At 48.4% G+C, this 11,962-nt stretch overlaps 1 protein-coding gene across 1 annotated transcript in view; it reads left to right on the top strand.

Annotated features, from left to right (window-relative positions):
* The window catches only part of Tulp3 (TUB like protein 3), a 35,882-nt gene extending 28,270 nt beyond the window's left edge, over positions 1–7,612 (top strand). The window contains exons 5-10 of the mRNA XM_021190789.2: positions 1,472–1,596; positions 1,817–2,014; positions 2,758–2,870; positions 3,620–3,734; positions 4,536–4,806; positions 5,640–7,612. Of these exons, the coding sequence (XP_021046448.1) occupies positions 1,472–1,596; positions 1,817–2,014; positions 2,758–2,870; positions 3,620–3,734; positions 4,536–4,806; positions 5,640–5,773 (956 nt within the window). The 3' untranslated portion in view covers positions 5,774–7,612. The remainder of the gene's footprint in view (positions 1–1,471; positions 1,597–1,816; positions 2,015–2,757; positions 2,871–3,619; positions 3,735–4,535; positions 4,807–5,639) is intronic.
* Positions 7,613–11,962: the final 4,350 nt, after the last annotated feature.

The raw sequence follows: 11,962 nt of genomic DNA, 5'->3' as shown, positions 1-11,962 counted from the left end.
CATCGGATCTCATTTCGGATGGTTGTGAGCCACCATGTGGTTGCTGGGATTTGAACTCAGGACCTTTGGAAGAGCAGTCAGTGCTCTTACCCACTGAGCCATCTCTCCAGCCCAGGCATCTCTTTCTTTAGGTTAGGACATTTTTCTTCTGTGCTTTCGTTGAGACTGTTTTCTGTACCTTGGAGCTGGGGCTCTTCTCCTCCTTCTCTTCCTTTCATTCTCAGGTTTGGCCCTTTCATGGTGTCCCAGGGCTCCTGGATGCTTTGTGTTAGGAGCTTTTTAGATCTAACATTTTCTTTGATTGATGTATTAATTTCTTCTTTCACATATCTTCTACACCTTAGATTCTCTTTTCTGTCTTTTGTATTCTACTGGTGATGCTCATGTCTGTAATTCCTGTTTTTTTACCTAGGTTTTCTATCTCCAGGGTGGCCTCAGTGTGTGTGTGTGTGTGTGTGTGTGTGTGTGTGTGTGTGTGTGTGTGTGCTTTATAGGTTCTATTTCCCTTTGCAGGTCATGAACAGTTTTATTCATTTTCTTTACCTGTTTGGTTGCATTTTCCTGTATTTTTTTAAAGGATTTAGTTACTTCCTCTTTAATGGCCTGCATCATCTTCATAAGATTGGACTTCAGGTCACTTCCTTGTGTTTCTGCTGTGTTGGGATATCCAGGATTGACTGCAATAGGATAGCTGTCACAGGTGGTACCCTGGCTGTTTCTGACGGTGTTCTGACGCTCGCGTCTAGTTGTCTGGGTTTGCGGTTATTGTATGTTTAGGTGCTAACTTCTGAGTTTATTGTATGTTTAGGTGCTAATTTCTGAGTTTATTGTATGTTTAGGTGCTAACTTCTGAGTTTATTGTATGTTTAGGTGCTAATTTCTGAGTTTATTTTCGTGAGAGGTTTGTTTGTTTGTTTGTTTTGGATGTTTTCCCCCTTGGTTTCTGTTTCCTCTCAGGTCTTCTGGCCTGAGTGGCCTGCGCTTCTGATGTCCAGTCGGTTGTCTCTGCTGGTGATTTTCATTTTCTTTTTTTTTTTTTTCCTCTTTCAGACAGGGTTTCTCTGTGTAGCCTTGGCTGTCCTGGAACTCACTCTGTAGACCAGGCTGGCCTCAAACTCAGAAATCCGCCTGCCTCTGCCTCCCGAGTGCTGGAATTAAAGGCATGTGCCACCACTGCCCAGCTCTGCTGGGGATTTTTTGTGGCTCCTTTGATTTCTGGTGTTTTGGGTGACAAAGTTGTCTCTGCAGTCCCTGGAACCTGCGTGGACAGCAGAGGTCTCCTTCTGAAGTCATGGGTCAGAATGTGGAGCCCAGGTGGTAGGGTGCAGTTCTCAGCAGTTTGGGGTGCTTTAATGGGGGTCTGTGGGCATAGGGCGGAGCCTTACCTGGGGTCCCTCTATACTCTTGATTCCTAATACGATCTTTCCAAGCCACAGTTAGCAGCTGCTTAGAGTGTTTCCTTTTTTGCCAGGCATCTTGAGTAGTGTGAACTATGACGAGGAGGAGCCTGACAAGGAGGAAGATGAGGGGGGAAACCCGAGCTCCCCGTCGGCTCGCTCAGAGGAGAATGCTGCAGCCAGCCAGAAAGCAGCCTCGGTATGTTGTGCTGGAGCAGCTAGTGGGACTGTCCCCAAACACCTGGCAAGTGTTTACCTCAGGGCTCCTGGGTCCCTGCCTGACCCGTCAGCTCACCCTTTGCCAGAGAGGAGTGAAGACAGGGTCAGGGAGAGGCAGAGGGTTTGGTCCACCAAGTACTTGTCGCAGGGGGTGACATTTGTGCCCGGTCATGGTTGCTCACATTGAACTCTGCTTCCAGGAGACAGGAGCTTCCGGTGTGACAGCCCAGCAGGGTGACGCCCAGCTCGGAGAAGTGGAGAACTTAGAGGACTTTGCGTATAGCCCTGCCCCTCGGGGTGTCACGGTGAAGTGTAGAGTAACCAGGGATAAGAAAGGCATGGACCGTGGCCTCTTCCCCACCTACTATATGCACTTGGAGAAGGAGGAGAACCGCAAGGTATGGGTCTGTTACAGGCCGTTTTCTTCTAGTGCTAGGGATAAAATGTCATGCATGCTAAGCAAGTATGACTCCATCAAGTCACATCCTAAGCCCGAGCTGCTCCCCAGAGGACAAGGCTGTTGTAGCAATTGATGATGTCCCTCTAGGAGGTCCCTCTAGTTAGACCACACAGCACATGACAGTGGGTCGTGTGCCCAGAAGTCCTAGTGTCATCCAAGTCGTGGGCAGGCCTTCTAGTTCCTCACCCCTGCCCACCTTCATGTGGAGAAGTGTTTCCCTGTGTTAGGGTGGAACTCAGCCTGCTGCACTGGGGTAGGTGACCCACCACTGAGCTGATAGCCACTGAGCTGACAACCACTGAGCTGACAACCACTGAGCTGACCCACCACTGAGCTGACCCTGACCCATCACTGAGCTGTCACACCACAGAGGTGGCTTTCATTTATATATTTACTTATTTTTATGGGTTTGTTTGTTTGATTGATTGTTTTTTTTGTTGTTGTTGTTTGGTTGGGTGTTTTGTTTTTTGAGACAGGGTCTCTTTATGTAGCCCTGGTTGTTCTGGAACTCACTCTGTAGAATCCCAAATTCGCAGAGATCTTCCTGCCTCTGCCTCCTGAGTGCTGGGATTGCAGGTCTACCTGCTGGGCCCTGATTGATTTCTTTGCACATGGTATGGTACTGATAAAGACTGTGGACTCACTAGACTGCTGTTCTACTGACATTTTTTTTTTCCTCAGATATTTCTTCTAGCCGGTAGGAAGCGGAAAAAGAGCAAAACGTCCAACTACCTGGTCTCCACAGACCCGACAGATTTGTCTCGTGAAGGGGAAAGCTACATTGGCAAACTCAGGTGATGGAGCCTCAGATCTCTGGCCTAGTCCTTCTGTAGTTCCGTGATCTCGTAGGAATGGCTGTTGTATCCTTCCCCCGTCCCATCCTCCCTTCCGTCCCCCCCCCCTCCAGTCTGGTCTGCCTGTACCCTTCCCTGTTACTAGGGATTAGACTTGAGGCCTTACACTTTTAAGCAGTTGTTCTACCATTGAACTACACCCCTAGCTTTTGCTATGATTCAAATGCATATCTGTGTTAATGTCAAAAAGCAAAAAGTTAAGCAGGGTGGTATTGGTGCACGCCTTTAATCCCAGCCCTCTGGAGGCAGAGGCAGGTGGACCTCAGTTCAAGGCCAGCCTGGCCTACAGAGCAAGTTCCAGGACAGTAGGGCTATACAAAGAAACCCTGTCTCGAAATACCAAAAAGGCAAAAAGTGAAAAGAAAATCTTGAGGCATAATGGTGCACACCTTTGACCCCCAGGGCTTGGAAGATAGAAAGAAGCAAGTGGCTCTCGAGTTCCAGGCCAGCCAGGGCTACAGAGAAAGAGCTTGTCTCAAAAACTAAAAGAATAAGGTCATTTATTTTATTAAATTATTAATTGTTAATAAATTATCTATTACATTCTTTAAAATAGAAATGTTTAAAAAGAAAGCATCAAATGGTGTTGGTGCTGGCGTCTGGCGAGCAGGCAGACAGGTCTCCCCTCTACCTCTGCCCTCGAGAGGAAGAAAGCAGATCTTCATGGCAGCTTTCTCTCTCGATACTAGATCCAATCTCATGGGGACCAAGTTCACAGTGTATGACCATGGTGTCAATCCAGTCAAGGCCCAGGGTCTCGTGGAGAAGGCCCACACCCGGCAGGAGCTGGCTGCTATCTGTTATGTAAGTGCTCCCCTTGCCTCTCCTGGTGCTCCCCGCTGTGCCCTCCTGCATGCCCGCCAGGCCCCCAGGCCGGCTCTTCTCCCTCCTCCTTCCGTGTTTCCTTGACCCGATGCTGACATCATTTAATCGCCACGTTCAGTTATGATCACCTCTGCATTAGCCTCCCTTTCCTGATGCTTATACTTTGGTCAGAGGCTACAATAAAACATAAATTAAGATTAAAACCAGCTCTTTGCATTTAATCTTTCCCTCCTCCTTCCCTCCTCTCCTTCCTCTTTCTTTCTTCCTTCCTTTTTTTTTTTGTTTGTTTGTTTGTTTGTTTTTGTTTTGTCGTTTTCTTTCTAGGCAGGGTCTTCTTGTCTGCCCTAGCCTTCCTGCATATTCCAGGCTGGCCTCAAACTCTCAACCTTCCTGCTTCAACCTGCTGAATTCTGGGATTAAAGGTGTGTACCACCACGGCTGGCTTTCTTTTCTCTCCTTTTTTTTTTCCTTCCTCCCGTGAGTGACAAGAGCTCACTACTTTGCCTAGGCTAGCCCCAGACTCCTGGCCTTAAGCAGTCTTCTCACGTCAGCCTCCCAAGTGCTGAGACATGGGTGTGCAGGCGTGTGCCACCACGCCTGACTTCTGTGTCTAGTTCTGGTCTCTGTTTAGCTCAGGCAAGGAAACGGAACTGGTTTTGGCGCTCTCGGGGCAGGCTGCATTTTCTGTGCCAGAGGAAGTTGCCCCGTAAAAGTAGAACACAGTTTCTCTTTCTCTTTCCCTTCCATTTCCAAATTCTGCCCTACTTTGCTGTCTTTCAGGAAACAAATGTCCTCGGCTTCAAAGGTCCCAGGAAAATGTCTGTGATCATCCCGGGGATGAACATGAACCATGAGCGCATCCCTTTTCGGCCACGAAATGAACATGAGAGCCTGCTTTCAAAATGGCAAAACAAATCCATGGAGAACCTGATTGAACTGCACAACAAGGCCCCGGTGTGGAATGACGACACCCAGTCCTACGTCCTGAACTTTCACGGCAGAGTCACCCAGGCATCTGTGAAGAACTTCCAGATAGTCCACGGGAATGACCGTGAGTTCGAGGGAAGAGCTGGGTGGGACTGGGGCAGGCACAGAAGTGACCACCTCCATGGTGGCCCGGGAGCCAGCCAGGAGGGAGTGACTGGAAAATGATCTCTTGGGAAGATAGCACCTCAGGTTGAGAGAGAGGTCTTTCACATCAAAGGACTGTTGGGTGAGGCCATCAGGACCCAGGTGACAGTGACCTCATGAAAGCCATCAAGTGACTTCAGCCCGTCCTCTGGTCCCACCAGCTTTTCCAGGCTTTCTTCCTGTCCTCCATGCTAGTCAGGCGTAATTTCCCAGTCTGAGGAAGAACAGACAGATTGAATGAGCTGTTATCCTCCTGCCTCAGCCTCCTGAATGCTAAGAGTATCCACCATCACATCTAAATGCAAGCTTGCTTTCTTCTGTCTATCTGTCCGTTCATCCGTCCTTCCCTCCCTCCCTGCCTCTCTGATTTTGTGTGTGAGGCTAGTACCTCCCACATCCCAGGCAGGTGCTATACTGCTGAGCCATTTCCCCCATCCCCCCCACCCCGCCCATTGCCTATTTTAAAGAGAACTTGTGGTTTACCCACCCCCACCTCCCAGTACAACCACACTGACCACCAACACAGTGTTCCCTTAATGCTTCGATCCTTTAATTGGTTCCTCACATTGTGGTGACCCCCAGCCATATGGTTATTTTCGCTGCTGCTTCGAAACTGTAATTTTGCTACTGTTATGAATCGTAACATGGATCTCTGACATGTGACCTCCGTGAAAGGGTTGTTTGACCCACAAAGGAGTCTCGACCCTCAGGTTGAGAACCGGCTCTGACTCGTTCCTCTCTTTCTGTTTCCAGCTGACTACATAGTCATGCAGTTTGGACGCGTGGCTGATGACGTGTTCACACTGGACTATAACTACCCACTGTGTGCACTTCAAGCCTTCGCCATCGGGCTGTCCAGCTTTGACAGCAAGCTGGCATGTGAATGAGAAGCAGCAAGCAGGGGATTTCTTCACCACAGAGCCTTCAGGACCAGAAAGCTGCTGCCCCCGCCCCCTGCCCCTGCCCCTGCCCCTGCCCCAACACAAGAAGAGCAACATTCTGCCCCTCTGGGGAGTGATCGAGTGTGTGTGTGTGTGTGTGTGTGTGTATGTGCATGTGTGTGTTTGTTTACACATGCATGCACATTCACACATGGATGCATGGTTTCACACACTCGTTCATGCCTTCTCTGAACTTCAGAGACCTGGTCATAGATTACAGCTTCTCTTGGGTGAGAGATGGCTTAAAGCACAGGGAAGTAGACATCCGGGCACACTGGTGTCTCCTGATCGCACAACAGACTCTGTGTGGTGAGTGTAGCTTTCGTGTGCTCGGGCACTTCCAACAGAGTCAGGTTCTAATGATTAAATACTTGGGCCTCCCGTTTGGAACACCCTTTCAAAGGGGGGATTTTCCCTTGGATGCCTTTAGCCAGGAGCCTGCAGACTTCCTCAGCCGTGGTCTGATAGTTCCTCTTGCACTGACCCCAGTCAGCTCCTTTAGCACAAAAACAGCCATAACTAGTTGGTGCACAAAGAGTGTAGCTGAGTCCCAATAAAACTTTTATTTACAAAGTGGACATTGGCCTAGTTTGGCCTGTGACTCTGGTTCGAAGGCCTGCCTTGGCTGTGTCCCTGCCCTCCAAGGCTGGAGCATCTTCCAGGCCGGAAGTGGAGAGGGGGCATGGTTTACTTTTCAGTAGCAGCAGACCGACATTTTATTTTTACTTTATTTTTTCCCCATGGATCTCTGTGTAGCCCTGGCTATCCTGGAACTTATTCTGTAGACCAGGCTGGCCTCCGCCCCCCCAAGTGCTGGAATTAAAGGCGTGCACTATTGTGCCTGGCCACAGACTCTTAAGAGGAATTCTTGCCGAATCCACTCTTGGTAGCTTTTGCCTCATGGAGAGTATGGCTGCAGAGTGTCATATACCGTCTCAGGACACGCGATACTAGTTTGTTCGTGGGTCTGAAAGGCTCTGCTGTCCCAGCCTGCCTCTTCCTTGTCCTCAGAGCAGGTTGGTGGGCAGCCATCTCAGAAGCATGACTGTGGCCAGATCTCCAGAATCTTTGCTCTCTGGAATCTTAATCTAGTGTCTCATTAGAGACACCAAGAGTCTTGGTGAGGCTGACCCTCCACATGCCAGCTTCGTCCTCCAGCCTTGAAGCCTGGCTCACACCAGTGCAGACACTGCCCTGCGTGCGGAGGCTTTGAGATCTTGAACATCTCCCAGCGAATCATGACAAATTCCTCAAGGTCCCCAGCCTACGGCGTACCTGAACTTGAGAATTCAAAAACTTTGGGTCTGCATTCAGTGGTCCCCTACTCCCAAACTGCTTCCGAGCACGGGTGAAGGGTCGCTGGCGACTGTTCCGTGGTTTTGCCTGTATGGAGGAGGTCCCTGCATCCCGTTGCTCCATGCTCAGCATCACACACAGCTGTGTGACAATGACGACAGCGTGAGATCTGGGAGGTGAGACCTGTGCTAAGCCAGTGTCTTGCCTGTCCCTTCAGATGTCACTGTCTCTGCCTCAGGCAGTCGTCCCATCAAGTGCCTTGTTCATAAATGTGCTCTGAAACCTGACACACCTCTGCTTTCCCAGATTGTTGATCGAAAGCTGCTCTTTGTCTCCACTTAAAGGGGGCGGGGCTGTGGCTTTCTGCCCAGCCTAGAGAGCTGTATACTCCCATTTCAAGGACTCTCTGCTTGAGTGTGCAGGTTTTACATGAATCCTATTTATACCTTTTGTATGCCATATAAATAAAGGTAATTTATATAAAGATGTTGCTTTCCCAGAATCCCATCCCTTGGGGTTCCTCCTGTTGTGTTTTGGGGGGAGTGTTTTTATTTCTTTGAGCCAAGTAGCAGCAGAATTGGGTCTTTGGGGTGGGGGGCACCACAGACTAAGAACCCAGTTTAGGAGACAGCATGGAAGCGTCATAATCACGATCTTGGAGCTCTGCACGGATTGTTGTCTTAGTCAGGGTTTCTACTCCTGCACAAACATCATGACCAAGAAGCAAGTTGGGGAGGAAAGGGTTTATTCAGCTCCCATTTCTAGATTGCTGTTCATCACTAAAGGAACTTAAGCAGGTCAAAAAGCAGGAGCTGATGCAGAGGCTATGGAGGGATGTTCTTTACTGGCTTGCTTCCCCTGGCTTGCTCAACCTGCTCTCTTATAGAACCCAAGACTACCAGCCCAGAGATGGCACCACCCACAAGGGGGCCCTTCCCCCTTGATCACTAATTGAGAAAATGCCCCACAGCTGGATCTCATGGAGGCATTTCCCCAACTGAAGCTCCTTTCTCTGTGATAACTCCAGCTGTGTCAAGTTGACACAAAACTAGCCAGTACAATTGTGGAACTGAGCAGACTGTGCCAGGGGCCCAGGATGGCCAAGCTGAATCATCTTGGACACTTACATTGGTCAGCCTCCTGGATCTAACAGTAAAACAGACCTCCTGCACGGTGTGTGTGTGTCTTTAGATAGGATCTTGTGTATTCAAGGCTACACTGGGAAGTGTAGCCCAGGCTGCCTTTGAACTCACACCTCTCCTACCTCAGCCTCTAGCACTGAGACTAAGCTCTGTCTACATTTAATGGACTGTGTCACCTGGTATTGACACGTGGAGAGAAAGTCTGCACTCAGACCTTTCTGAGCTTTTACTCCTGTTAGCAATAAAGACAGAAAAAAAAAAAAATCAAAAGCCCCAGCTGGGGATTTAGTTCCTAATAGCCTGATTTTTTTTCTTTTGCATAATTTTATGTGACTAAAATTGTATTATGACCTTTGAGTTGTTGGGGTTTTTTGTTGTTGTTGTTTTGTTTTGTTTTTCCTGCACATGTTTGTGCACCTTTGTGTCTGGTGCCCACAGAGACGGTAACAGGGCATTGAATCTGCTTTAACTGGAGTTACAAGTGGTTATGACCTATTATGTGAGCACCAAGAATTGAACCGTGGTCTTCTGGAAGAGCAAGTGCTCATAACCACTGAACCATCTCTCCAGCCTCTGCCTCAAGTGCTGAGGTCCATATCCTTTTGTAACACTTTTATCCAACATTTAGTGATAGAGATTTTCCACTTTCAATGCTGGGGGTGGAGCTGGGGGTGGAGCACATGCTCAGTCGCACTCTTAGCCCCATGTTTAAGCAAGTCACTGAGCATGGTGACGTGCCTGCAGTTCCAGGCTTGGGCTGCTGAGTGAGGAGGCTCTCGAATTTGAGACCATCTTGTACTGAGGCCCTGTATGAATTTTTCTTCCTTTTTAAAGATAAGGTCTTGATTAATGTGGCATACAACTAGTCCTAGCTGGCTTGGAACTCACTGTATAGACTAGGCTGGTCTTGAACTCAGAGATCTGTCGACACTGCCTCTTGAGTGCTGGGATCAGAGAGAGGTGTGTACCACTGTGCTCAGCCTCTGATTTTTTTTAAAGACAAAAATTTCATTTTGCCCTAGGCTAGCCTGTACCTATGTAGTTGAGGATATACCTGACAAGTAGCCTGTTTTGTAGGTAGCTGTGTTGTGTGCACGTGTGAATATGTGTGAAGGTCCACATGCATGTGGAGACCCAAGGTTAACCTCAGGGTCACCCTTAGGTGATCTCCTTTTCTGAGAAAACGTCTCTGTCCTGAGGTTAGGCTAGGCTGGGTGGTCAGTTGCACCAAGGACTAAGCTGGCTGGCTGTTATCACCAGGGATTAGCCTGGCTTTCTCCCAGAGCTAGGATTGCAAACTTCAAACCAGACTGGACAGGTCTTTGTGAGTTTGAGGCCAGCCTGATCTATATAATAATGAGTTCTAAAACAGCCTGAGCTATGTAGAGAGACTCTGACTTGAAGACAAAGAAAGAAGCCAGGCAGTGGTAGCTCACGCCTTTAATCCCAGCACTTGGGAGGCAGAGGCAGGCGGATTTCTGAGTTGGAGGCCAGCCTGGTCTACAGGAAAAAATAAAACAAAAAAACAGGCATTTTCATGCTTGCATGGGTAAATACTTTTATCAACTGAGCCACCCTCTGGTCCCTGTGCCGGAAAATAAGTGTCTATTTTACTAATTATGTCATAGATTAGGTTGACACTTGCCAATTCTTTTGTCCTATGTGGGAAGAGACATCTTGGTCCACAGAGGAAACACTGGGACTCTGCAGGCCGCCTTGTCCCCAGACTGGTTCCTTCAGACAGAATGGCCTTTTTCTGGTCTCCCTTTATCAAAGGTTTGCTGTTAATCTTTTTTTTTTTTTTTGTACCACCACATGCCTGTAATGCCAGCACTCCTGAGAGGCCAGAAACCTTTAAGGCAGATCTGATCCACACAGCCAAACTAAGACTTCAGAGAGTAAGATGTGTTTTTGCGCCACCCTGTGGACAATAATTCACATTACAAGTTCTTAGGACCTATATTACAGAGCAATTCTCTCAAGGTATGAAAACTCTAGTATGATGGTTTGTATGTGCTCCGCCCAGGGAGTGGCACTATTTGGAAGTGTGGCCTTGTTGGAGTAGGTGTGTCACTGTGGGTATGGGCTTTAAGACTCTTGCCTAGCTGCCTGGAAACAAGTCTTCACTACCAGTCTTCAGATGAAGATGTAGAACTCTCAGCTCCTCCTGCACCATGCCTGCCTGGATGCTGCCAAGCTCTTACCTTGATGATAATGGATTGAGCCTCTGAACCTGTAAGTCAGCCCCAATTAAGTGCTGTCCTTATAAGAGTGCCGGGCATGGTGGCACATGCCTTTAATCCCAGCACTNGGGAGGCAGAGGCNGGNGGATTTTTGAGGTTGAGGCCAGCCTGGTCTACANAGTGAGTTCCAGGACAGCCAGGGCTACACAGAGAAACCCTGTCTCAAAAAAAAAAAAAGTGTGTGTGTGTGTGTGTGTGTGTGTGTGTGTGTCAGGGAGGGGTGAGGGGAGGGATTGAGTCTTGGTAGGCAAGCTTTCTCCACTAAGCTACACTCCCCATTCTGGCTCGGAGAGATGGCTCAGAGGCCGAGTCTAACCTCTAGCACTCACATGGCAGCTGACAACCTTCTATCTGTAACTCCAGTTCCAGGGATCAACACCCTCTTCTGACTTAAGCAGTCGCCAGGAGCACACATGGTGAACAGGCAAATTGACAAACCAGCCTGCCTCTATCTTAGGCTTAAAAGCCATCTTATGGTAAAGACGAACGAGGCTCATGCCTGTTTGCGATTAAACCTATTTCTCAAGGATTGGGCTATGTCCTACCCATGACCTTAACTACAAATGGCTCTGTACTGCCTGTCCCAGGCAGGACTCAGTAACCACGTCTTTGCTTCAAAAAAAAAAAATTATGGGCTGGAGAGATGGATGGCTCAGTGGTTAAGAGCACTGATTGCTCTTCCAGAGGTCCTGAGTTCAAATCCCAGCAATCACATGGTGGCTCACAACCATCTGTAATGGGACCTGATGCCCTCTTCTGGTGTCTCTGAAGACAACTACAATGTACTCATATGAATAAAATTTCCAACCCTACCTTTGTTTGAAAAGGTGGTTATGACTGCATGTTGTTGTGACATCACCTTGCCACCATGGCTGTGTTTCAGATAGTCATCATGACTAATGTGCCATGCTCTGTTCTGCTCCCGTAACCTTGCCTATTTTGCCCACCAAGTCCCCCATTTGGAAACCCCTACCCCTGATCTATAAAAACCTATCATTTTCACATCCAATGTTGATGTCTGGAACTCTGCCTTAGGGGGAAGCAGCCTGTGTACACCAATAGAAAAGTTTTCTTTGATTATTTACTTGCTTTAATTAATGAATTTGACCATGATTTGTGTCTGTGGTCTTTCTCCTCGAATTTTTGGGATTAAAACATATGTAGGCAAAACACCCATACACTATCTTTTGTTTAGCATTTCACGACAGGGTTTCTCTGTGTAGCCCTGGCTGTCCTAGAATGGATCTGGAGACCAGGCTGGTCTCAAACTTGGACAAACCCCTGTCTCTGCTCCCGAGTGCTGGGATTAAAGGTGTGCACCACCACCTCCTGGCTTCATACACCTTTTCTTAAAAATTAGATCTAGCTGGGCGGTGGTGGCGCACGCCTTTAATCCCAGCACTTGGGAGGCAGAGACAGGCAGATTTCTGAGTTCGAGGCCAGCCTGGTCTACA

This window comes from Mus pahari, chromosome 2, assembly GCF_900095145.1.
Source record: "Mus pahari chromosome 2, PAHARI_EIJ_v1.1, whole genome shotgun sequence".
Lineage (NCBI taxonomy): Eukaryota > Metazoa > Chordata > Mammalia > Rodentia > Muridae > Mus > Mus pahari.
This window is presented reverse-complemented; position numbering and strand designations above follow the sequence as displayed.